This window comes from Oncorhynchus nerka, linkage group LG27 (assembly GCF_034236695.1).
Source record: "Oncorhynchus nerka isolate Pitt River linkage group LG27, Oner_Uvic_2.0, whole genome shotgun sequence".
In the NCBI taxonomy this organism is placed as follows: domain Eukaryota; kingdom Metazoa; phylum Chordata; class Actinopteri; order Salmoniformes; family Salmonidae; genus Oncorhynchus; species Oncorhynchus nerka.
In genome coordinates, this window is record NC_088422.1 from 59,063,385 (window position 1) to 59,091,267 (window position 27,883).

The following is a 27,883-nucleotide window of genomic DNA, read 5'->3' on the forward strand; positions in this document are numbered from 1 at the left end:
TGTGTACTCGTCAGACGGCACCAGCAGTGTCCAATTAATTTGAGGGCTGAGGGTTTGTCTTTTAAATGTTTGGACTGAAGGCCATTGTTTCCTTTTGATTTAACCAGGCAAGTAAGTTAAGAACAAATTCTTATTTACAACGACTGCCTACCGGGGAACAGTGGGTTAACTGCCTTGTTTAGGGGCAGAACGACATATTAAACTATAATATTTTTCTATGGCATTCAGTAACCAAAGCAATGCTCCTTTTCGCCGCCTGGAGGATGAGCATGGTTCCAGACCACCATGACCTCTGTGATCCAACATGGAAATATATTCTTTGACCGTGTTTTCTTTCTGCTCTGCTTTTCGTATTTATATTTCGATGTGAATTGTCTGTAATTTGTCACCCAGGGCTCATCAATAACCGACTTCAGTGCGTTCAGAACAACTTAGAACTCGGAAAAAAACTAACTTTGAATTTTGGAATTCCAACTCCAGAACTCGGGCCTCTTTCTATATCTCCACATGAAGATCACCGAGGTCATAATTTGACCTCGTAGTTTTCCGAGTTCACAGTTGTTTTGAATGCAGCATACATTGCGATCCCTCTTCAAAATGGAGCGAGTTTATAAATTGTCGTTGTGACGTCATGTGCTATCGATCAGAAGGTTTTGGACAAGGCCGGGGCTGGTGCAGTTAAATATGTGGCATTCGTAATAATGTATTTTAGTTGTGTCTAGCTATGTGTCAACTCTGACAAATCTTTGCGTCGGGTGAAATTTATTTAGGCCCAGCTCTACCTAGTTCCTGCTCAAGTCACATGATTGAATACACCAACCGTGCAGCAGGACTTCGTGGGATCTGTCTGGCTAGTCGCTACGAAACGGGGTAACTATCGGTTACAAACTCAGGCAAGCCACCAATTCTGACCTTTTTGTGTTGCTTAGGATAGTTTGTCTTGAGATGCCAGTTTAGACATGATACAGTTGTATTTTTCGGTCTACTGGAATAGCTAGCTGACGAACTTGGTAGCTAGAATCCACCACCAGCCAGTTAGCCCTTGAGCCTTAGTTAACGTTAGCGTGCTAAGCCTGTCTGTATTAGTTTACCGAACGAGCTAACATTAGCTAGTAAGCTCTTTTCCAATTAACTAGCTATAGAAAAACAACGCACGACGAGCCGCAGAAGACGTCTAACAGCTCAAATGTGAAGTGTTTGTCAAGTTTAAATGAGTTGTGCTTAGCTTGTTGCGTTAACAACTTGCTAGCTACTAGTAGTTACCTAGCTAACGCTACCTATTTAGCCAGCTAACGTCAACATAACTGATGTCATCAGAAAACAATCTAGTTTGCTGTCGGTTAGTTAACTAACGTTAGCTATCTAACTACCCCAATGGTCATGACTTGATTGCGAAATCGTACGTTGGGATCTTGCCATATTGCAACATAACTTCAATAGCAGGACAGTGTTGTCACATAAGTTAGCGAGGTACAATTCCATAGGTACATTTTAGCCATTAAGCAGACGCTCTTATCCAGAGCGATTTACAAGAGCAATTAAGGCACATCGGCGGATTGTTCACATTAGCCGGTTCGGGGATTCGAACAAGGTTCTTTATCGCTGGGCTACCCTGCTGCTAAATTTCACATCAAAGATGATGGTGACTAATGGAGCCCGTGCTCAACTTTTCAGACAGAATTCTTACAAATGGGATTAGTTGTTTTTGAACATGGGTTGGTCAATGTGATTGATTGCATAGCTTGCATATTGTAACGGGCTAACAGTTATGTTCCATTAGCCTTTATTTAACTAGTTAAGCACATGATTCATTTCATGGAACAGTGCCTTGTTAAATGCCGTGTTCAGGGGCAGAACAACATATTTTTACATTGTCAGCTTGAAACCTTTTGGTTACTAGTCCAACGCTCCAACCACTAGGCTACCTGTGTGGAGGAAAAAAAGGCACAGCACACCAACATCAAAACCTCAACCCAACTGTAAAGGATTGTAGAGGGAGCATCATGGTTTGGGGCTGCTTTGCTGCCTCAGGGCCTGGACAGCTTGCTGTCATTGACCGAAAAACGAATTCCTAAGTTTATCAAGACATTTTACAGAATAATGTTAGGTTATTAGGCTATCTGAAGCCCAACAGAAGTTGGGTGATGCAACACAGAAGTAAATCAACAGAATGGCTTCAACAGAAGGAAATACACCTTCTGGAGTTGCCCGGTCAGAGGTACTGTTTGGTTTAACACAGTTAAACCAAGTTTTTAATCAACCGTAACTTGGTGACACTATCTTCATTTTCGATTTGGCCAAACACGCATCCTGTAAAATGTCTGTCTAGTTGCAGGTGGTTCATTTGAATTTAGAAAATGCTCTGTTATTAAAATAAATGTTTTGCTCCATGAAGTAATCCAACAATGTGTAGGTTGCCATCTTTTCCATTTTAAAATCTAATCTCAAATTTTATTGGTCACATACACATATTTAGCAGATGTTATTGCGGGTGTAGTGACATGCTTGTGTTCCTATCCCCAACAGTGCAGTAATATCTAACAATACACACTTCTCAAATTAAATAAGGGAATTCAGAAATATATAAATATTAGGACGAGCAATGTCGGAGTGGCATTGACTAAAATACAGTAGAGTTGATGACAGTTTACATATGAAATGAGTAAAGCAGTGTGTAAACATTTATTAAAGTGACCAGTGGTTCTATGTATATAGGGCAGCAGCCTCTAAGGTGCAGGGTTGAGTAACGGGGTGGTAGCTGGCTCGTGATGGCTATTTAACAGTGATGGCACTGAGATAGAAGCAGTTTTTTTTGTCTCTCGGTCCCGGCTTTGATGCACCTCTACTGACCTTCTGGATGATAGCGGGGTGAACAAGCTGTGGCTCGCGTGGTTGATCTTTTTGTCCTTCCTGTGACATTGGGTACTGTAGGTGTCCTGGAGGGCGGGCAGTGTGCCCCTGGTGATGCATTGGGCAGACCGCATCACCCTCTGGAGAGCCCTGCGGTTGCGGGCTGTGCAATTGCCGTACCAGGCGGTGATACAGCCCGGCAGGATGCTCTCAATTGTGCATCTCTAAAGTTTGAGGGTCTTAGGGGCCAAGACAAAGTGCTGTTGTGCTGCTTTTACCACTGTGTGGGTGGACCATTTCAGATCGTCAGTGACGTGTACACCGAGGAACTTGAAGCTTTCCACCTTCCGCTGCGGTCCTGTCAATGTGGATAGGGGCCTCCTCCCTTTGCTTTTTCTTGAAGTCCACAATCAGCTCCTTTGTTTTGAGGGAGAGGTTATTTTCCTGGCACCACTCTGTCAGGGCCCTCACCACCTCCCTGTAGGCTTTCTTGTTGTTGGTAGTCAAGCCTACTACGGTTGTCTGCAAACTTGATTGAGTTGGAGGCGTGCATGGCCATGCAGTCATGGGTGAACAGGTAGTATGGGAGGGGGCTGAGCACGCACCCTTGTGGGGCACCAAGGATCAGTGAAGTGGAGATGTTTCCTACCATCACCACCTGGGGGTGACACGTCAGGAAGTCCTAGTTGTGCAGGGTTGGGTTCAGACCCAGGGTCCTGAGCTTGATGATGAGCTTGGGGCTGAGCTAGGGGAAAGGGGGATACCTAGTCAGTTGTCCAACTGAATGTATTCAACTGAAATGTGTTTTCTGCATTTAACCCCTCTGAATCAGAGAGCTAAAGTCAATGAACAGCATTCTTACATAGGTTTTCCTCTTGTCCAGGTGGGATAGGGCAGTGTGCAGTGCAATGGCGATTGCATCATCTGTATCTATTGGGGCGGTAAGAAAGTTGAGGGTCTAGGGTAGCGGGTAAGTTAAAGATGATTATGATCCTTGACTCGTCAAGGTAAGTTGCTAGCTAGCATTAAACTTTTTTATAAAAATCAATCACTAGTTAACTACACATGGTTGATGATATTACTAGTTTATCTAGCATGTCCTGCGTTGCATATAATCGATGCAACGCTGGGGGATGATTTAACAAAAGCACAATCGTTGCACGACTGTACCTAACCATAAACACCAATGCCTTTCTTAAAATCAATACACAGAAGTATATATTTTTAAACCTGCATATTTAGCTAAAAGAAATCCAGGTTAGCAAGCAATATTAACCAGGTGAAATTGTTACTTCTCTTGCGTTCATTGCACGCAGAGTCGGGGTATATGCAATAGTTTGGGCCGCCTGGCTTGTTGCGAACTAATTTGCCAGAGTTTTACGTAATTATGACATAACAATGAAGGTTGTGCAATGTAACAGGAATATTTAGACTTAGGGATGCCACCCGTCAGATAAAATACCGAACGGTTCCGTATTTCACTGAAATAATAAACGTTTTGTTTTCGAAATGATAGTTTCCGGATTCGACCATATTAATGACCTAAGGCTCGTATTTCTGTGTGTTATTATGTTATAATTAAGTCTATGATTTGATAGAGCAGTCTGACTGAGCGATGGTAGGCATAAGCAGGCTAGTAAGCATTCATTCAAAATGCACGAAAGTGCTGTTGACAGCAGCTCTTCCCTGCGCTTCAAGCATTGCGCTGTTTATGACTTCAAGCCTATCAACTCCCGAGATTAGGCTGGTGTAACCGATGTGAAATTGCAAGCAAGCAAGCTAGCTAGTGGGCTGAGCGCTAATAGCATTTCAAACGTCACTCGCTCTGAGACTTGGAGTGGTTGTTCCCCTTGCTCTGCATGGGTAACGCTGCTTCGAGGATGTTTGTTGTCGATGTGTTCCTGGTTCGAGCCCAGGTAATGGAGAGGGATGGAAGCTATACTGTTACATTGGCAATACTAAAGTGCCTATAAGAACATCCAATAGTCAAAGGTATGTGAAATACAAATGGTATAGAGAGAAATAGTCCTATAATAACTACAACCAAAAACTTCTTACCTGGGAATATTAAAGACTCATGTTAAAAGGAACCACCAGCTTTCATATGTTCTCATGTTCTGAGCAAGGACCTGAAACGTTAGCTTTCTTACATGGCACATATTGCACTTTTTTACTTCTCAAACACTTTGTTTTTGCATTATTTAAACCAAATTGAACATGTTTCATTATTTATTTGAGGCTAAATTGATTTTATTGATGTGTTATATTAAGTTAAAATAAGTGTTCATTCAGTATTGTTGTAATTGTCATTATTACAAATATTTTAATTTTTTAATTTTCCCGATTAATCGGTATCGGCTTTTTATGTCCTCCAATTATCAGTATTGGAACTGAGTACTGAAAACAGCCTGTAGCAGACTGCAAAAGACTCATTGTGTGTCATTCAACTGCTAAATTTCAATGCCTCAAGGATCTAGACAACAATTACAAAATCATTCAAACGTGTCCAAGTAACAAGCTACCATTAGGATGCCTTCCTCCAATTGGATTCAACTCTAATGAATATGATGTCATGAGGCTGAGATGGAATCTGTGTGCAAAAACTAGGGCTGGGAATTGCCAGGGAACTCATGATACAATATTGTCACAATACATAGTTGCCGAGAAGAGATTTATTGCGATTCGATGCTGCAAATGTATTGCTATTTGAGGTTCCAAATATATTGTTCAATATACACTATATTCACAAAAGTATGTGGACAACCCTTCAAATTAGTGGATTTGGCCATTTCAACCCCACCCGTTGCTGACGTGAAAAAAATCGAGCACACAACCATGCAATCTCCATACACAAAAATTGGCAGTAGAATGGCTTTACGGAAGAGCTCAGTTACTTTTTGATGTGGCACAGTCATAGAAAGCCACCTTTCAAACAAGTCAGTTCGTCAAATTTCTGCACTGCTAGAGCTGCCCCGGTCAACTAGAAGTGCTGTTATTGTGAAGTGGAAAGGTCTAGGAGCAACAACGGCTCAGCCGCGGAGTGTTATTATGTTATAATAAAGTCTATGATTTGATAGAGCAGTCTGACTGAACGACGGTAGGCAGCAGCAGGCTCGTAAGCATTCATTCAAACAGCACTTTCGTGGGTTTTGCCAGCAGCTCTTCGCAAGCACAGCGCTGTTTATGACTTCAAGCCTATCAACTCCCGAGATTAGGCTGGTGTAACCAATGTGAAATGGCTAGCTAGTTAGCGGGGTGCGCGCTAATAGCGTTTCAAATGTCACTCGTTCTGAGACTTGGAGAAGTTATTCCCCTTGCTCTGCAAGGGCCGCGGATTTTGTGGAGCGATGGGTAACGCTGCTTCGAGGGTGGCTGTTGTCGACGTGTTCCTGGTTCGAGCCCAGGTAGGGGAGAGGAGAGGGACGGAAGCTATACTGTTACACTGGCAATACTAAAGTGCCTATAAGAACATCCAATAGTCAAAGGTATATGAAATACAAATGGTATAGAGAAATGGTCCTATAAATACTATAACTACAACCTAAAACCTCTTACCTTGGGATATTGAAGTCTCATGTCAAGAGGAACCACCAGCTTTCATATGTTCTCATGTTCTGAGCAAGGAACTGAAACTTTAGCTTTCTTACATGGCGCATATTGCACGTTTACTTCTCCAACACTTTGTTTTTGCATTATTTAAACCAAATTGAACATGTTTAATTTATTTGAGGCTAAATTCATTTATTATATTAAGTTAAAATAAGTGTTCATTCAGTATTGTTGTAATTGTCATTATTATTAAAAAATTGTCCGATTTAATCAGTATCAGCTTTTTTTTGGTCCTCCAATAATTGGTATCTGCGTTGAAAATCATAATCGGTCGACCTCTAGTGTCTACCCCTTCTATAAGATTATAGCGGTCCGCGAACAAACGTTAGAGATGCATGCCGCCACCTACTGTAGTGTAGTCAATCACAGCTTAGAGACTAAATTAATAAAGAAACATTAAGAGAAACTAAACCCTCTTACCTAATCCTGTACTACTAAGAAAATAAGAGCCCAGCTAACTGCTAACAAACCCTCCCCCATCCCCCAAATCCCTTCCATCCCTGTCCAACCTCAATAACCATACACGTCAATCTTTCCCTCTCTTCCACATACCGGTATATAGAACAATACATAAACGTATGCCTCACATGGCAGGTAGCATAGTGGTTAGAGCGTTGGGCCAGTAAACGAAAGGTTGCTGGCTCGAATCCCAGAGCTGGCAAGGTAAAAATCTGTCGTTCTGCCCCTGAACAAGGCAGTTAACTAACTGTTCCTAGGCCTTCATTGAAAATAAGAATTTGTTCTTAACTGACTTGCCTTGTTAAAGGTAAAAATAAAAAATACACTCCAGTGGGTCCACCCAAAAGTGCAGTATGCCATTGACACTCACCTGTCTCGCTCAATGACAGAATATTTGAATTAGACAAGATGGCAACGTACACATTGTTGGATTTCTTCATGAAGGAAAACATGGAGCATTTTCTAAATTCAGTTATTAAAAGAAATCCAACGAACCACTTGCAACTGGACACTGACTTTTTTAGAAGATACAGTGCATTTAGAAAGTATTCAGACCCCTTCACCTTTTCCACGTTTTGTTAAGTAACAGCCTAAAATATATTTCCCCCCCCCCCTCATCAATCTACACACTACCTCATAATGACAAAGCAAAAACGTGTCACATTTACAAAAGTATTCAGACCTTTTACTCAGTACTTCATTGAAACACCTTTGGCAGCGATTCCAGCCTCGAGGCTTCTTGGGTATGACGCTACAAGCTTGGACACCTTTTTTGGGGGAGTTTCTCATTCTTCTCTGCTGATCTTTAAGCTCTATCAGGTCTCACCAGAGATGTTCAAGTCCAGGCTCTGCCTGGGCCACTCAAGGACATTCAGAAACCTGTCCCGAAGCACTCTTGTGTTGTCTTGGCTGTGTGTTTAGGGTCATTGTCCTGTTGGAAGATGAACCTTCACCCCAGTCTGAGGACCTGAGCATCCTGGAGCAGATTTTCATCAAGGATCCTGACTAGTCTCCCAGTCCCTGTTGCTGAAAAACATCCCCACAGAATGATGTGACGTTTGACAATCAGGGTAAAGAGTCAATCTTGGTTTCAGCAGACCATAAAATCTTGTTTCTCATGGTCTGAGAGCCCACTGTCCCTTTTGGCAAACCAAGTGGGCTGTCGTGCCTTTCACTGAGTAGCTTCCATCTGGCCACTCTACCATAAAGTCCTGATTTGGTGGAGTGCTGCAGAGATGGTTCTCCCATCTCCACAAAAGAACTCTGGAGCTCTGTCCATCGGGTTCTTGGCCACCTCCCTGACCAAGGCCCTTCTCCCCCGATTGCTCAGTTTGGCTGGGCGGTCAGCTCCAGGAAGAGCCTTGGTGGTTCTTAACCTCTTCCATTTAAGAATGGAGGCCACTGTTTTCTTTGTGACCTTCAATGCTGCAGAAATGGTTTGGTACCCTTCCCCAGATCTGTGCCATGACACAATCCTGTCTCGAAGCTCTACAGATGATTTCTTCGACCTCACAGCTTGGTTTTTGCTCTGACATGCACTGTCAACTGCGGGACCTTTATATAGATCGGTGTGCCTTTCCAAATCATGTCCAGTCAATTGAATTTGCTACAGGTGGACTTCAATGAAGTTGTAGAAACATCTGAAGGATGATCAATGGAAACAGCATGGACCTGTCTTGTGGAAATAGGTCTGAATACTTAAAACAGAAATACCTTATTTACATAATACTTTTGTAAAAATGTCATCTGTTTTTGCTTTGTCATTATGGGGTAGTGTGTGTAGATTGCACATTATTTATTTAATCCATTTTAGAATAAGGCTGTAACGTAGCAAAATGTTGGAAAAAGGGAAGTGTTCTGAATATTTTCACAATGCACTGTACATGTTTGGCCAACTTGAGAATGAGGATAGTATCGTTATGGTTGGTCAAAAGTTCTCTGTGCTACTCCAAACGGTACCTATACGGTAACTGCTAATTGAGCATCACATTATCCCTTTACTAGCTAGCAAAGCTAGTGATTGTGTCCAATTCTACCTGTGTGTGGGAAATTTAATTTGATGTTACTTTTCTTTCCTCAGTGGGTCAACAGAGGCTAAACTCATAGGAATAGAATCACTAGTTCTCTACCTTAAATTCCCTAAAATGTGATTTTTGGATAGTCAATCTGCTAACGTTACTGTATCTTCCTTTCACACACTTTTCGGTGCTGAGTATGGAGTACTTTTGCTTAACCAGTAGAGTTACATCTGCTGATGTGACGTTCAGGCGAAAAATAAAAGTTACACCCAATTTGCTTACTGGCACTAGATGTGCTACTGTGATGGAGCTCGGTCTTCTGCTGCCTTTTACTGTGAGATTGTACGTGCTCACATGCATGCTCCCCATCAAAGGAGGTACTAAAACTTGGGCATTAGCAACATTTTGTATTTTTATTAATGCTTTGAATGGTATCATCACCATTGTTCAGTAACAATCCCATGTTTACAAGTGAGGGGATCGTTCCATATAGTTCTCATGACAGGCTTAGCATAAAGTACATAATAAAATAGGTTAAAGGGCATATTCCTAACTTCCTACCTCAATGTCCACTCCCTCAAGCCATGGGAATAAATTCATAATCTATTATGACCAAAAGGATATCTTTCAGGTTTTTGAATTAGGCCTCTTCAGGAATCAGTGGGTGTATATCATGAATTAAAACAAAATGGATGTAGTTAATGCAGATTTCCCCTTAAGATTTTAAAATGTATTGTGAATGCCTCCTATGATATGAATTCTACATGTCTTTGAGAACAGTAGCACTCATTCCCTGGACAAAGGTACCTGACAAGCTCAACAGAGCATTGGACTTGAGTGAGGTGACTTTAGGTCAGTGGCCCACAGCCCAAAGAACCTCATTCACCCAGTCAACTCGAGCTTCCAAACCAGCTGCAGCTTTCCTGTCCTCCAAAGTGGAAATTGTTAGCCTAGGACACAGTACATTTGAATAGGCAAAAAGTCTTTAATGTAACAATCCTTCCTTAGTTTTTCATCTCAATGGCAGCCCAGCCTCTCTTGCCGTAACTCTTTAGAAATGGGCTGGGAGAAATATAGGCCTAATCACTCTCACATTCATAGATAGTGCTATGGATACAACTGACAGTCATTGATATCAAAAAGCTAGTTTTAAACTTATTTTGAAACTTGTTTTAAAAACAATGGATTAAAACAACTATAGCCTATTTGGGGTTGTCAGTAGTGATGGGGGTGGGGTGTAGATAGTATTGTAATATGTAACTATTTCAATAATTGTCCCAATAATCAATTTGTAAAAAGCAGTGGTGGGAAAATACTACTTCATTAGTTCTTTGAGTTATCTGTACTTTACTATGTAATTATTTGAAAAAATGTTTTTCTCCCCAATTTTGTGATATCCAATTGTTAGTTAGTCTTGTCCCATCGCTGCAACTCCCGTACGGACTCAGTAGAGGTAAAGGTCAAGAGCCGTGCATCCTCCGAAACACGACCTGTCAAGCTGCACTGCTTCTTGACACAATGTCCGCTAAACCCGGAAGCCAGCCGCACCAATATGTCAGAGGAAACACTGTACAGCTGGCGACGAAGTCGCTGTGCATGTGCCCGGCCAACCACAAGGAGTCGCTAGAGCGCGATGGGACAAGGACATCCCAGCCTGCCAAACCCTCCCCTAACCCGGACGACGCTGGGCCAATTGTGCGCCACCTTGTGGGCCGGCTGCGATACAGACCCGGGTTCGATCCCAGGCTGTGGCGAGAGCCCTGAATTGTGTAGACATATTTGAGGTGTTGGCAGCTGCGAAGGCTATTCTCGTTGAGCGTGGCGACATACTGTTAACGTTTTATCAACTCCCTGTCCTTCGCTGTTGTAAACTGGGAAGACGCAATGTTCCCAAACTGGAGGTTTAAACTAGTTCCTGGCTGCGTCTCACAAAAGCACAGTTTCAAATTCACCAATTAAGATTAGAATTTTGATTACAACGTGCTTTGTTTTAACGGAATAGCCTGAAATGTGTTTTTCCAAACACAAACGTTTCTGTACAAATAGTCTACTGTTACACCCTAACTTGTGATTTGTTAGTTCTCTGTTAACTAGCCTACTTTAGGCCCCTTTTTTGTTGTTTTTGTGAGAAGTGGCTGGTTAGACACACTCTAAGAGGAAAAGACTTGAGCAACACAAGGCCCTATGGGGATTTCAGAGCCATGCAAATGACCGATAGTTACCTCTCCTGTGTTCCCGTTTTCACCCTGCCTCCCCTCACTCCCTCTTTCCGTTTCTCTCTGACTTCCACAGAGTGTTGACAAGCAGAAGGGTTTGTTTCTCTGAAGATATTATTGTCGTAAAACCTCCACGTGACCGAGGACAGAGGGATTTATTATTTTTGTTGTGTGGAACACACAGGCCTGTCCTTTTAAAGCTGTTCATCTGTCAATGCCAGGGTAGCAGCCACATTGAATGAGGTTTCAGTCTCACATGGGCAAGATGGACCGATCATAACAATTACTTCAAAGGTATGTTGAACACCAGATGCCCAATTCAACGGTCTCTCTGGTAAATCTCCTAAACACACTGACACACAATACACTTGTGCCGCTCAAACGAGTAACAGGCCTATGCTACGTCTGTTTTTTAAATTTTTAATTTATTTTTATTATGCATACATTTGCCAAAATGTTTAATTGAATCAATGTCAATACTCATATCTGAAGATAGGGCAGACTGCAATCAGCTAAAAGTGTTAAAAATGATAGTAATTTAGCAGACGCTCTTATCCATAGTGATTTACAGGAGTAATTACAGTTAAGTGCCTTGCTCAAGGGCACATCAACAGATAGCGCCTAATCGGCTCGGGGATTCAAACCAGCAAACTTTCGGTTACTTGCCCAACGCTCTTAATCTAGGCCACCTGCCGTCCTGCTTTTTTCTTAGTTGATCATGTTTGAACAATGCTGATGAAGGAAAAATACTGGTGTTTTTGTTGCAGGTACAGCCAACTAGTGCAAAATTAAATTTGCGACATTGTATAATTTTGACCATCATTAGTTTTGTGGCTATACAGCTTGTTTACACTTACTTTACTCTAATGTTTGTAAATAACGTCAGCTTTGTGTTCTGATGGGGACAGTTGAACTAAACTTATGAGGCATTTATATGTTCTTAAAGAATCAGTTGGTATCAATTTCTACAAATAGAGTACAATTCGCATCCCTTTGATATTTTAATGCCTGTTAGATTAAATGAAGCGCCCTTTAATATAGACCACATGGAACATTCAAAATATATATATATATATATATATTTTTATGAACAAAGACAGCATTTTTGTAATGTTTTTCAGACTTCTAGGAAGATTTCAACCCACTTAACCTCAATGTCTCCTAAATTTTCAACATCACTAAAGCCCTAGTTATGGGCAGTTCCACAGTAATGGAATTGCGCTGAGACCCTTAAAATGGATACCAATCAAAAAAACATTTGAATCTCAAACTCTATGCACAAGGACTACTTTTAAGAATTGACCCAGAACATTTTTATAAAAACACATTTACTCGAACTTTGCAGATGCAAAGTTTGGTAGCAGAATTTCAGTAACAAAAGTCATCACGTTTTCCTAAAAATGTTAAATAACTGCTCCAAATTAAGATTGAAAGAATGGGGTGACAACTGACATGACATGTTGAATATCTCAGTTGGTTATTGAACTACAGTAAGTGAAGTGGATTTACACCCGGGAACAGAATTATGCTAATGGAATTTCATCATGGGTCCCTGATCTGTACGACACAGATTTGCATAATTCTAGATATGAATGTCATTCTCTTCATGGTGATGTATCCTTAATAGCTACACAAAGGTAAAAATATGCAATATCCTCCTTTGCATATTTGGGTATTATTCTACACTCGTGTCTATTTATTTTAATGAGCTCTGGCACCATACAAGACCAAATTTGTTGGTTTTGGACCGGACCAAATCCGAACCAATTATAGACATCTGTTGCGCAAGTTTGGACATCAAAGTACAGCCCAATTTAGCTCAGTAATTACAATATAGTACACTACATAACACAACCCCTGTTGAGTACACTAACTCAGAATTCAGCATTTTTCACACACAAAATGTAGCCGCTTAAGAATGATCTTGCTGCGTTTTGTTAACGCAGATCTAAATACATATTGTAAGCATGAATTCTGTACTTCAGTCGCACTTCTCCACTCGGATGAGAATTCACAAATGGGAGTTTTTATCAGCAGACAACGCTCTGACTGATGTGTAGCTACGTTTCTAGGTGTAACCTACTTTTCTCCGGTAATATGCAAGATGAACTTTAAACAAAACATTACAAAATGTAGCTAGCTACATTCTTTCTATTATGAACATTAGAAATATGATGACCGTGAACAGTTTTTACAAAAAAACGTTCTTTTTTTCATTGTAAGCTCATTTACTTGTGGCTGCTATAAATAGCGCACTTCTGTTATCTGATGAAAATTAAGCTATTTAATGCCGAATGTGTTGCACTAATGTATTTTCTGTGAAGGAACACTAGTTGCACGCCCCTGATCACTCTATATATACTTTCACTATATAACCCAGGTTAAATGGTTTAAAACGCAGATTTTTTTTAAGGTCGTTTTGAAAATGTAGATTTCTGAAATCTAATGCAACCCCTGCTCAACTCTATTGTGCTCTACTGTGTACTGTACTAAACTCTACTCCATTCTATTGTACTGTTCTGAACTATACTCTATAGTACAGTAAAGTACTGTACTTTTCTTTAGTGTACTATACTCCTATTGTACTGTTCAAACTTTTTAAACCTGGACGTCTATGATCGGTTCAGATTTGGACCGGACCAAATCTGAACCAATCATGGACGTCTAGATTTGGGCCAAATTAAAGTCCAATTAATTAAGGACCAAACAACATTTGTGGATGTTGAAATTAATGCCAGATGGACTGACAATTTCAACTACAAATGAATGAAAAGCTGAAATGTCTTGTCAACTATTCAACTCCTTTTGACAAGAGTAAAAATTGCTTAAGTTGCATGGACTCTGTGTGCAATAATAGTGTTTAACATGATTTTTGATTGACTGATCTCTGTACCCCACACATACAATTATCTGTTAGTCCTTCAGTCGAGCAGTGAATTTCAAACACTCAACCACAAAGACCAGGAAGGTTTTCTAATGCCTTGCGAAGAAGGGCACCTATTTGGTTGATGGCAAAAAATGTAAAAAGCAGACATTGAATATCCCTTTGAGCATGGTTAAGTTATTAATTCCACTTTGGATGGTATATCAATACACCCTGTCACTACAAAGATACTTCTTAACTCCATTGCCAGAGGAAGTAAACTGCTCAGGGATTTCACCATGAGGCCAATTGTGACTTTAAAAGCGTTGAATGGCTTTGACGGGAGAAAATCTAGTCAAAATTATAATGCACAAAAATAGCCAAATAAATAGTTTAAAATACCAGAGATTCTTACGTGGGCCATTTTTTATTTTAGGCTGGTGGTATTATTGGGCTATATCAGCCAACCCGGGTAGACTTAGTTTGAAAGAGGAGTTGGGGCGAAATAAAGGAGAGGACACTTTCTTGACTTAAGCTACATTTTACATAAATTGTGGCGGCAGGTACCCTAGTGGTTAGAGTTGGGCCAGTAACCGAAAGGTTGTTGGTTCGAATCCCCGAGCCTTCAAGGTGAACCTGTCTGTGCCCTTGATAAGAGCATCTACTAAATGTGAACCGGATGATTTTCAAGCAGTGTAAAATCTATTTCCAGTCGGTGTTGGAGTCTATTTAAACTATAGCCTATCATATTTAGGAAGTTAAAGACGAGTGCTGTGCTTCTGCATCCTATATAGCCTAGTCTACAGGCTATTTAATTGAGACCACACGTAGAGGCGCACTTGATCTGGCACACTTTCTACTTTTTCACTTCTTTATGGCATTTTCCTTTACATAAAGTGGTCTTTTGGCTCTTATATTAGTTATATGAAATTATTTTATTACCCCCAGGTGCAGATTTGATTTCGTAATGACAAGCTGCTGTGCAGAAGATGTCCACACTGTCTGCGACTGATATCACAGATGTTGGTCATGGTAAGAGAGCCCCATGTTTTAGTCATGATCTGACTGAGTCCTTGAACTGTTGATGTGAATTTACATTATCTCCCATTCATCAGCTGGGTTCTGTCTTTTTATTCAGTCACCCTTATTCTGCCCATCCTACAAGGGTAAAACATTTTTTGGAGTTTTGAAGATTATTTACACCAGCGATTCTCAACTGAACGTTTTGAATGGGTCGTGGGTAAAATACAATAATACTCCAGTCTGAACTTAAACCAGGTATGTGGAATGTTAATGTACTTACATTTTCACACTTGTTGTTCTGATGTATGAACTCACTACTGTAAATTGTTTTCAATGTAGCGCTATTAGTGCTATTTTTTGGTAGATCTGTGGTCTCAAACCAGTGAGGTCATCAAGAATATGGCCATTTTATTATTGACATTGAAAGAGGTGGAAAGGGATGAGCTCTTGTCATATAATTGCTACATTTGCTATCAATATAGCATAAAAAAAATAGTTTTCCAGATTGTATTCTGATGACTCTTTTTTTTTTGTGATGTGAATATTGGGTTGCTTCTGAGACAACCTGGTTCAATTTGGGTCCTGAGACAAAACCAGTTGACAACCACTGATCTACACAATTAACATTATTTTACCCATTGGTCAAAAGATTTTGATTGGACACCCTACAATGTGTGTTTCTATTTATTTGTTTTACCTTTTTATTTAACTAGGCAAGTCAGTTAACAAATTCTTATTTTCAATGACGGACTAGGAGAAGTGGGTTAACTGCCTTTTTCAGGGGCAGAGCGACAGATTTTTAACTTGTCGGCTCGGGGATTCGATTTTGCAACCTTTCGGTTCCTAGTCCAACGCTCTAACCACTAGGCTATCTGCCGCCCCGTATCACAGGTGAAGTGTTTGACGGGGACCCAGAGCTGCAGCTGGACTGCCTCTGCAGTGGTGACGACCGCAGCAGTGCAGAAATGAAGCATGAGGGCAACCTCCTCCCCCTGGAACCACCTGACCATGCAGGGTTTTCCAGCTCCCCCCAGAAAAGGCCTTCCTCACTAGCTGAGGAGAGCAGCCCATTGCCCATGGAGCCCAGTGACATCAAGGCCGACCCCGCCGGCAGCATGCCTGCCAACACAGGTGCGCATATTTTTGTATTTTGGTTTGATTTAACCTTTTGTTTATCTATAAATTCCCATTGGAGTTCAAGATACCTATTTTGTGAGGGAGACCTGACACCTGTGTTCAGTAATGTCATCAAACCAGTCAGACTGGTCCAAGCATCAGGCTAATCTGTCTCATCTTATATATTTAGAATACATACCTATATTTTCCCAGATAGTTCCATATAGTATATTGACAGTAAATGTATGCATTTACTGTTTTCTCTGATATTTGCACATCATCTATTGACAGTACATATATTTTATGTATTTCCACAGAGGGCCAGCCGGTGAAGAGGAAGAAGGGTCCAGCCCCCAAGATGCTGGGGAACGAGGTGTGCAGCGTGTGCGGGGACAAGGCCTCAGGCTTCCACTACAATGTGCTGAGCTGCGAGGGCTGCAAGGGCTTCTTCCGCCGCAGCGTCATCAAGAGTGCCCAGTATTCGTGCAAGAACAACGGCCGCTGTGAGATGGACATGTACATGCGCCGCAAGTGCCAGCAGTGCCGGTTGCGCAAGTGCCGTGAAGCGGGCATGCTGGAGCAATGTGAGTTGTGGTTGCCACTGTTCCCTTTTTTACTATTTTTATATATATATATATATACCTTTAGCTTCAGAAATACCTGTGCTTTTTTTGGGACATTTTCCTTAGATCTGTCGGGAAATGTAGGGGTTTTTCAAAAAAACAAACAGAAGATGCTTTCTATAAAAAGCTGAAGTACATCATTGAAATTTACCTCTCAAACTATGGTAGTACTTATTTTTCCTACTTTTCATTACTGTGCTGATTGTGTTCCTGGCACCCACAGGCGTTCTCTCAGAGGAGCAGATCCGAGTGAAAAAGATGAAGAAGAACGAGGAAGAGACTGCACGCACGTCTGCCGTGGTGACCCCCACCCCGGTGCCAGAGGTGGTCCCGCTGGCGCCCGAGCAGTTGGAGATGATCGAGAAGCTGGTGGCCATGCAGAAGCAGTGCAACAAGCGCTCGTTCATCGACCGGCCCAAAGTCACGGTGATTGTCTCTGAGTGTCCCAATCCTTTGACGCCACAGGGCAAACTACCAACATATGGCATGCTTAGATATCTTAAACAGTTTTGATTGACAGTTGCACTAATGTAAGAATTGGTATGAAATCGTCATCTTGATGTGGCGGTGGAATACAACATTTCTGCATTCCACAATATTTACACACCACCTCCGCATGTTCAAAGACATGTTAGCCAAGAATACTGCAAATATATTCTTACTGTTGAATTTTGGACAAATTAACTGTCATCTAGACAATTTTTGGTAGTTCAGCAGCTCTGAGCACATGGTGAAATTTCTGCATTGTATTAGGTGTTTTTATTTAAAAATATTGAATTGAATAATTTGTTCATTAATCTATTGATGTCTTTTTCTCATCTAATTTCCAGCCGTGGCCCCAGAGTCAGGACCCTCAGAACAGGGAGGTGCGGCAGCAGCGCTTTGCCCACTTCACTGAGCTGGCCATCATGTCGGTCCAGGAGATAGTGGACTTTGCCAAGCAGTTGCCTGGCTTCCTAGAGCTCACCAGAGAGGACCAGATTGCCCTGCTGAAGACTTCAACCATTGAGGTGAGTCATTGTTTTTCTAGTGTATTGCTCTTTCCCCTCATATTCTCACAGGTTTGTTAAAGTGGTAAATACAGTAATACCAAATGCTGGCTTGATATGGTCTTTCCCCCCCCCCAAAAAAAAAAAAGCACTTGTAGTCAAGACCACTGGGAGGGGGGAATCATGTCTGGCTCAATAGCATTATGTTGGTTTTCAGGATCACATGTCTCAATATGTCAAGTAGATGATCTACTTTGCAGGATGTTTCACACTTGATCCCCAGTCACTGATGTGCCTTGTTTTTCTGCAGATCATGCTGCTGGAGACATCGCGGAGATACAACCCTGCCATTGAGAGCATCACATTCCTGAAGGACTTCAGTTATAACAAGGAGGATTTTGCCAAAGCAGGTACAGCATCATATTTTGTTTGTCTGAGATGTTCATGGTCCACTTTTAAGCTGCAATCAGTCAAAAACAAGCTGCTCGCCTTCAACTCCCTCTTGTTCTGTACCCCATACTCCAGGGGCTCCCACCCCTTTTCCCCCAGGGTCTCCTTTTTAACATAAATTACTTATTTTTTTGAAGGTCATTTCCTGCAATTCCATGTAGTTTAAGAAGATTCATGACATATTTTAGGTAGGCTATTTGATGAGGATAATAATGGATAAGGAAAATTAAGTCTATATCCGTCTTCCCAAAAATGTTATTCCGCTTAAATGTTTTTATTATAATTTATGAACCCGCAATCTTAAAAAGAAAAAGGTGAATAGATCAATTGAAAGCGACAGTCACACACAAGATTACTTCTCAAGTAAAGTCCAATTTCTTTGACTTTACTTTAGGTCGTAGCTCAGCTTCTGATTGTCATGGAGACAAACCAAATATATCCCCATGTGCATCAGTCGTGTCTTTATCTGACATTTTACCACGTAATATATATATTTTTTAATATACAGTACCAGTCAAAAGTTTGGACACCTACTCATTCAAGATTTTTTCATCAGGTCATCACTCTCCTTAGCAAATAGTAAATTGCCTTAGTAAATAGCCTTAGCAAATAGCCCTTACACAGCCTGGAGGTGTGTTGGGTCATTGTCCTCTTGAAAAACAAATGATAGTCCCACTAAGAGCAAACCAGATGGGATGGCGTATTGCTACCGAATGCTGTGGTAGCCATGCTGGTTAAGTGTGCTTTGAAATCTAAGTAAATCACAGGTAGTGTCACCAGCAAAGGATCATCACACCACCTCCATGCTTCACGGTGGGAACCACACATGCGGATATCACCCGTTCACCTACTCTGCTTCTCACAAAGACATGGCGGTCAAATTTGGACTCCAGACCAAAGGACAGATTTCCACTGGTCTAATGTCCATTGATCGTGTTTCTTGGCCCAAGCAAGTCTTCTTATTATTGGTGTCCTTTAGTAGTGGTTTCAGAAATTTGACCATGAAGGCCTGATTCACGCAGTCTCCTCTGAACAGTTGAGATGTGCCTGTTACTTGAACTCAGTGAAGCAGTGGTGGTCCTCATGGGAGCCAGTTTCATAGCGTGTGATGGTTTTTGACTGCACTTGAAGAAACTTTCAAAGTTCTTAATTTTCTGGATTGACTGACCATGTCTTAAAGTAAAGATGGACTGTTTTGCTTTGCTTATTTGAGCTGTTTTTGCCATAATATGGACTTGGTATTTTACCAAACAGAGATATCTCTTCTGTATACCATCCCTACCTTGTCACAACACAACTGATTGGCTCAAATGCATTAAGAAGGAAAAATTCCTCAATTTAACTTAACAAGGCACACCTGTTAATTGAAATGCATTCCACCTCATGAAGCTGGTTGAGAGAATGCGTAGTGTGCAAAGCTGTCAAGGCAAAGGGTGGCAACTTTGAAGAATCTCAAATGTAAAATATATTTAGCTTTAACACTTTGGTTAGTACATGATTTCATAGTTTTGATGTCTTCACTATTATTCTACAATGTAGAAAATAGTAAAACATGAAACACCCTTGAATAAGTGGGTGTGTCCAAACTTTTGACTGGTACTGTGTGTATATACACTACCATTAAGTTTGGTCACGTAGAAAAGTCCTAGTTTTTGAAAAGCTTTCCCCCCCCATTAAAATAATGTAAAATTGATCAGAAATACAGTGTAGACATTGTTAATTTTGTAAATGACTATTGTAGCTGGAAACAGCTGATTTTTATTAACATTTATGGAATATCTACATAGGTGTACAGAGGCCCATTATCAGCAACAATCACTCCTGTGTTCCAATAGCACGTTGTTAGCTAATCCAAGTTTATAATTTTAAAACTACTTGATCATGAGAAAACCCTTTTGCAATTATGTTAGCACAGCTGAAAACTGTTGTCCTGATTTTAAAGAAGCAATAAAACTGGCCTTTAGACTAGTTGAGAATCAGCATTTGTGGGTTCGATTACAGCTCAAAATGGCCAAAAACAAAGACCTTCTCAAATTCGGTAGTCTGTTCTTGTTCTGAGAAATGAAGGCTATTCCATACGAGAAATTGCCAAGAATCTGAAGATCTCGTACAATGCGGTGTACTACTCCCTTCACAGAACAGCGCAAACTGTCTATAACCAGAATAGAAAGAAGTGGGCGGCCCCGGTGCACAACTAAGCAAGAGGGCAAGTACATTAGTGTCTAGTTTGATAAACAGACTCCTCACAAGTCTCAACTGGCAGCTTCATTAAATAGTACCTGCAAACACCAGTCTCAACGTCAACCGCGAGGAGGCTACTCCGGGATGCTGGCCTTCTTGGCAGAGTTCCTCTGTCCAGTGTCTGTTCTTTTGCCCATCTTAATCTTTTCTATTTATTGGCCCGTGAGATATGGATTTTTCTTTGCAACTCTAATGATCAATTAGCCTTTTAAAATGTTAAACTTGGATTAGCTAACACAACGTGCCATTGGCACACAGGAGTGATGGTTGCTGATAATGGGCCTCTGTACGCCTATGTAGATATTACATAAATCAGCTGTTTCCAGCTACAATAGTCATTTACAACATTAACAATGACTAGACTGTATTTCTGATCAATTTGATGTTTTTGTAATGGACCAAAAAAAAATCGCTTTTTTCAAAAACAAGGGCATTTAAGTGACCCCAAACTTTTGAACAGGTGTATATGTATATATACACACACACACACACCTCCCTCAAATCAAGGAAGATTTCCCCCCCCCCCCCCCCCCCAAGGAAACTTTGGCGCCACCCCTGCCATACTCTGTAGAGACATTGACCTGTTACCCTTAACCCATATTTGTTTCCCTCTGTCTGTATTTCCTTCTCCTCTCATCCCCCTCAGGGCTGCAGTTGGAGTTTATCAACCCCATATTTGAGTTTTCCAAGGGCATGAACGACCTGCACCTCGACGAGGCGGAGTATGCTTTGCTCATCGCCATTAACATCTTCTCTGCAGGTCAGAGGTCAAGTGGTATGCTAGTGTGGAACAGAGCCCATATGCAAGGTCCCTTTATTACAAAGGTCTGGACATTGTCGTAATCATTAGGGACTCACGTATGTGGATATTCTGGGCCGATACAATATAAAATATTTTCTTTGCAATATCGATTTAAGTTATCGGCCGATACCAATATTGTCACTGACATATTGTGCATCCCTAGTAATCATATGCGGAAGCGTCCTGAAAACGAACAAATTCACGGGAACAGTGCTGTTTTTAAAGATTCTACAGGGTTTCAGGTGAAAATATGACCAGGGGTCAGGAAATTAAGTAATAAGGTGGCTGTAGATATTTTGAAAAACTTTTCAATAAATAGAATGACTGTTAATGATGCAGTGCCTTCAGAAAGTATTCATACCCCATTACCTATTTAAAATGGACTGAATATGTTATCTACATATAATACCCACATAATGACTAAGTGAAAACAAGTTTTTAGAAAATGTATTGAAAAATTAAAAACATATCTAATTTACATAACTATTCACAATACATGTTAGAATCACCTTCGGCAGCGATTTACAGCTGTGAGTGTCTGGGTAAGTCTCTACGAGCTTTGCACACCTGGATTGTACAATATTTGCACATTATTACAATAATTCTTCATGCTCTGTCAAGTTTGTTGTTCGATCATTGCTAGACAGCCATTTTCAAGTTTTGCCATAGAATTGTAGGCCTATTTAAGTCAAAACTGTAACTAGGCCACTCAGAAATATTCAGTCATCTTGGTAAGCAACTCCAGTGTATATGTGGCATTGTGCGTTAGGTTATTGTCCTGCTGAAAGGTGTATTTGTCTGCCAGTATCTGTTGGAAAGCAGGCTGAACCAGGTTTTCCTGTAGGATTTTGCCTGTGCTTAGCTCTGTTCTGTTTCTTTTTATCCTAAAAAGGTATGAACACCTGAAGGCACTGCATGCGTTTGCTGAGGAGTTCACTACGTATGTCTATTTTCCACTTTGAGTGAATGGTAGCGGCACGGAAAGTTCACCATCAAAGTTATTTTCACTCGCCTCGCTGGTCTCTTTGCCTAAAAGCGGAAGAATTCTAAACAAAGAGTTTAGGATATCAAAATATTAATGTCTTGACCTGGGTACTACAAAGACCTTCCCCATATGTAGGAAGTAATATTCAACAGATATCTATGCATTGTATTGGGTATAAAACATTCAGCTGTATATGTATGTTTCCCAGACCGGCCCAATGTGCAGGACCATGAACTGGTGGAGCGACTGCAGCAGCCGTATGTGGACGCACTTCGTTCTTACATCATGATAAAGAGACCAAACGTGAGTGCCCTAGTTATATACACTGCTCAAAGAAAAAGGGAACACTTAAACAACACAATGTAACTCCAAGTCAATCACACTTCTGTGAAATCAAACTGTCCACTTAGGAAGCAACACTGATTGACAATAAATTTCACATGCTGTTGTGCAAATGGAATAGACAACAGGTGGAAATTATAGGCAATTAGCAAGACACCCCCAATAAAGGAGTGGTTCTGCAGGTGGGGACCACAGACCACTTCTCAGTTCCTATGCTTCCTGGCTGATGTTTTGGTCACTTTTGAATGCTGGCGGTGCTTTCACTCTAGTGGTAGCATGAGACGGAGTCTACAACCCACACAAGTGGCTCAGGTAGTGCAGCTCATCTAGGATGGCACATCAATGCGAGCTGTGGCAAGAAGGTTTGCTGTGTCTGTCAGCGTAGTGTCCAGAGCATGGAGGCGCTACCAGGAGACAGGCCAGTACATCAGGAGACGTGGAGGACGCCGTAGGAGGGCAACAACCCAGCAGCAGGACCGCTACCTCCGCCTTTGTGCAAGGAGGAGCAGGAGGAGCACTGCCAGAGCCCTGCAAAATGACCTCCAGCAGGCCACAAATGTGCATGTGTCTGCTCAAAAGGTCAGAAACAGACTCCATGAGGGTGGTATGAGGGCCCGACGTCCACAGGTGGGGGTTGTGCTTACAGCCCAACACCGTGCAGGACGTTTGGCATTTGCCAGAGAACACCAAGATTGGCAAATTCGCCACTGGCTCCCTGTGCTCTTCACAGATGAAAGCAGGTTCACACTGAGCACATGTGACAGACGTGACAGAGTCTGGAGACGCCGTGGAGAACGTTCTGCTGCCTTCAACATCCTCCAGCATGACCGGTTTGGCGGTGGGTCAGTCATGGTGTGGGGTGGCATTTCTTTGGGGGGCCGCACAGCCCTCCATGTGCTCGCCAGAGGTAGCCTGACTGCCATTAGGTACCGAGATGAGATCCTCAGACTCCTTGTGAGACCATATGCTGGTGCGGTTGGCCCTGGGTTCCTCCCAATGCAAGACAATGCTAGACCTCATGTGGCTGGAGTGTGTTAGCAGTTCCTGCAAGAGGAAGGCACTGATGCTATGGACTTGCCCGCCCGTTCCCCAGACCAGAATCCAATTGAGCACATCTGGGACATCATGTCTCGCTCCATCCACCAACGCCACGTTGCACCACAGCCTGTCCAGGAGTTGGCGGATGCTTTAGTCCAGGTCTGGGAGGAGATCCCTCAGGAGAGACCATCCGCCATCTCATCAGGAGCATGCCCAGGCGTTGTAGGGAAGTCCTACAGGCACGTGGAGGCCACACACACTACGGAGCCTCATTTTTACTTGTTTTAAGGACATTACATCAAAGTTGGATCAGCCTGTAGTGTGTTTTTCCACTTTAATTTTGAGTGTGACTCCAAATCCAGACCGCCATGCGTTGATAAATTTGATTTCCATTGATCATTTGTGTGATTTTGTTGTCAGCACTTTCAACTATGTAAAGACAAAGTATTTAATAAGAATATTTCATTCATTCAGATCTAGGATGTGTTATTTTAGTGTTCCCTTTATTTTTTTGAGCAGTGTAAATGATTTACCTTGTACAAGCCGCCATGTGTAGGTTTTGAGGATTCAGTTGTCACATGCACCCTTGAGTCCGCATTGAGTTGAATTCCGTTTTCAATTCCAGTCGGTACAGGAAATGTATTGAAATGTAGGTCATGAGTGGGAAAATCCAAATAGAAAGTGAAATGAAAATGTTAGGTTAAAAAATACAAAATGTATTGATCCCCACAACTGAATTATGCCACCAGAGACTCTGGGTTTGATCCCAGGCTCCGTCGCAGCTGGCCACGACCGGGAGGTCCATGGGGCGACGCACAATTAGCATCGTCCGGGTTAGGGAGGGTTTGGCCGGTAGGGATATCCTTGTCTCATCGTGCACTAGCGACTCCTGTGGCGGGCCGGGCGCAGTGCACGCTGACCAGGTCGCTCGGGGCACAGTGTTTCCTCCGACACATTGGTGAGGCTGGCTTCCGGGTTGGATGCGCACTGTGTTAAGAAGCAGTGCGGCTTGGTTGGGTTGTGTTTGGGAGGACGCATGACTCTCGACCTTCGTCTCTCCCGAGCCCGTATGGGAGTTGTAGCGATGAGACAAGAGAGGAACTACTAAAAACAATTGGATATTATGAAATTGGGTAAAAAAAAAACTATTTCTCTTCCGTCTAGGATCACCTGATGTTTCCACGCATGCTCATGAAGCTGGTCAGCCTCCGCACCCTCAGCAGCGTCCACTCTGAGCAGGTCTTCGCCCTGCGCCTCCAGGACAAGAAGCTCCCGCCGCTGCTGTCTGAAATCTGGGACGTCCACGAGTGACTCCGCTGACGCCCTCACGGAACTCTGCTGCGCTTCGCAATCGTGTGTACTTGGATGGACATTGGATCTGTCTTTCAAGTGTCGAAAAAAAGACTTGAGAATGAAGCGATGCCTCCAAGGCTACCCAAACACGACGAATCAAACCTACAGATTGGTTGCCAGATTGGAGGAACTTTTTTTTATTCTATTTTTTTTTTATGTCTTCTGTGCTGTTTGGCGGGATATTGATGGCCCTCTGTCCTGCAGACTGGGACACTAATCTCATGGGGGAGGTTGGGGCACAGAAATAGAATGAATAAAATTGGTATTTCTATGGGTTGAGGATTGTGCACCCCTGATTTGTCCTTCGCCCATTCCGTTGTATTAAAGGTGAGACGGCTTGTGGTGAGATTGTGCTGCCATGGTCAGTTTGGCTCAGACTTGCTAGCCAGTGTTAACCATTTAAATCTATTATCTGTTGATAGTCAGTCTCGTGATAGACATATCTTTAATGACAATTGCCATGAAGCTTCAATTGCCAAGAAGCTCCACTCTCAGATCCACATCATCGATGATAACCCCATAGTGAAAATAAATGGAAAAATACATGTTATAGCCCTGTGTTGCAATGGGATAGGATAGAGGTATTTTAACTGCTGCCCAATGTTAAGAAATGTCTTATTGGTGTCCACTGTCCAGATGTATATTAGAATGGTAGGTCGCCTGCTTGATACTGTTGCAATTTTAGCAATTTAATATTCAGCCATCTGATTTGTTCTCCTCTCGGGGAAGGAACAGGAAAGCAATTCTGATTGAATTGTTTAAGGTAAAGTGATTGGAAGTGTTGGTATCGTCTACCACTTTCAAGCGCAGGGCCCCCACCAACCGTTTGTAAATGCACTCAAACATTGATTTACATGTACAAAGTATATATTACTATGACAAAATATATATATTTAGTATGCCCACAAGTGAAGACATCCATACAAAACGACTGTACAATCAACACTCTAACGCACAAGCTAGCAGTGATTTATTTTTAAGCATGACTGGGTATGTCACAGACAAGCTGAGACCTTATACACTGGAACAACTTCAATGCTACGCTAAGCTTAGGCTATAGGTGGGGGCACAAAAAAACTGAACTCATCATGCAGTGGGTCTGCTTACCCACAATCTGCCCCGCCTACCTTGCGAGCAAAACATTTTAGTGCTCCTCCCTCATGACAGTGAAGAGAACACATTTTAGTTTTAAAGTTAATTTCCTGCAATTCTACACTTTTTGCCATAGGGCGGAGGCAAATGTTTGCAGTTTTTAATATGGTAACTGATTATCAACCGGTCGGTCATTCGACCATGCTTTCTACAAGTTTGGTAATTAAGCTGACCTGGGCTAATTGACTGCTGATGCACTTTGTCTTTTATTGTAACTCACAACAGTAAGTTGAGACCCCATCCCTGGTCTAGTCATATGTACTGTCCTCCCCTCCACCAAATCAGCATGATTCAAGACATCTGAGTGGAAACTTTGTCTAAAATGTGCTTTGCATCCCACAATAGTTGGAATATCAAAATAAGTAAAATTGTGCTCCTTGTGTGGGCAGTACTTTCTTCAACGGTAACATTTGTGGGTTACACTTTATAACTTCAATGAATAAACCATTGTAAATGTTTTCAACGCTTATATACATCTGACTGTCTACTAATAATGAAATACTTAATAGTTTTAAACTATTTATAAATGGTTATTCGTGAATGTTATTAGTCGTACCCATTTGATTACTAATAAGGCCATTATAATGTTTCACTCAACTAAGCTCTGTTCATCTTTTTTTCCCTTCATGTTTCTATCACAGTCCTTTGTATGATGACGACTTCTCTAATGTGACACTTTTATTAAACAAACATTCAGAAGGAATTAGAGAAGGAAAGCTTTTTTTTGTTGCGATTTTTGAGTGACAGTTTTGTCCATTCCTTACCTTTACAACTCAAATCAGTGAAATAGAGAGAGGAGAGTTGAGGACTGAGACAAAATGGGGCGATTTATCATAAGTTGCACAATATGTCAAAGTAGCACAGAGATAAAGGAGGTAAGATACATTGGGGCATAAGGTTTTCACACACTTCTACACTATTCAAAGGGTTTGCGCTTCCCTGGGCGTGTGTGTGTGTGGAGCCATCTATTTTCAATTACTCTTGAGACCCAAATGTCAACCATACAATCAGTTTTTCTTATTTTTCCCTTCAATATGTGACTCATACCAGTGAATGATTGTCTGCATTGAAATTACATTATTTCAGTATTTTCAATATTAATAGAAAACTAAAGCATTAACACAAGGTATGCGATTTAATGGTATGGAGTCTTAGGTCTAAATAGTGTTTTCAGTTGTTTGGCATACACAATGTTCCTTGAAATTATTGTTAATACTGTTGGTAACTGAAAGTTGATTAATAGAATTTACGACATTCTGGTGTGCAGAACTCATTTAATTCCCTTCTCTACATCTTAAAAGGGTGAAGCTGTAAACAATATTGTCAAATGCAAACTTATGTCAATGTTTTTTTTAACAACTTTAGGACCTTCTATATTCTTTTATATGTATAAATTAAAACAAAAATATTGTAGCCTATTGCCAGATAATGTTTCCGAAACAAATATTTTCCCGATTTTTTTTGTTTTTATTACAATTTCAAAGTGATTTAAGCTCATACAACATTAATAAATTGTAATTGTTCCTAGTTTTTTTTTCTATGCTGCTTTTATAAATATTTCAACACTAGGTGAAAGAAATTAATTAGTTCTCTTAAATGTAGCACGGCCAGTAAACCGGTGCTGGGAATTTATTCACCCACACTTGTGTGTTTGGTGTTCTGTGGTCAAATAGAGCAGTCAACAGTTCTGTTGCTATTTATACATTTTTTTTAAATCAGAAGAGCTTGTAAATACAGAATGAATTTGGTTAAGT

General features: G+C 41.4%; 1 protein-coding gene across 9 annotated transcripts; it reads left to right on the top strand.

Moving 5' to 3' along the window:
* On the top strand, positions 1–26,832 carry LOC115112058 (oxysterols receptor LXR-alpha-like). Of its 9 annotated transcripts, none has more exons than XM_065011808.1 (11): positions 1–107; positions 11,229–11,446; positions 14,964–15,047; positions 15,930–16,169; positions 16,472–16,738; positions 17,001–17,203; positions 17,608–17,787; positions 18,077–18,176; positions 21,104–21,232; positions 22,453–22,547; positions 24,789–26,832. In XM_065011808.1, the coding sequence occupies exons 3-11, from the start codon at positions 15,005–15,007 to the stop codon at positions 24,933–24,935; spliced, it is 1,404 nt and encodes a 467-aa protein (XP_064867880.1). In that variant the 5' UTR covers positions 1–107; positions 11,229–11,446; positions 14,964–15,004; the 3' UTR covers positions 24,936–26,832. The 9 variants fall into 9 exon arrangements, with proteins under 9 accessions (XP_064867880.1, XP_064867879.1, XP_064867878.1 ...); XM_065011807.1 differs by having other exon boundaries at positions 2–111; XM_065011806.1 differs by lacking the exon at positions 1–107 and adding an exon at positions 280–893.
* The last annotated feature ends 1,051 nt before the right edge of the window (positions 26,833–27,883 follow it).

Bases quoted from the DNA above. Each gene is read 5' to 3' on its own strand.
- LOC115112058 (XM_065011808.1), top strand. From the start codon at position 15,005: ATGTCCACACTGTCTGCGACTGATATCACAGATGTTGGTCATG. The intron at 17,204-17,607 runs GTGATTGTCTCT...TCTAATTTCCAG, and splicing joins TCGACCGGCCCAAAGTCACG to CCGTGGCCCCAGAGTCAGGA. The intron at 17,788-18,076 runs GTGAGTCATTGT...GTTTTTCTGCAG, and splicing joins TGAAGACTTCAACCATTGAG to ATCATGCTGCTGGAGACATC.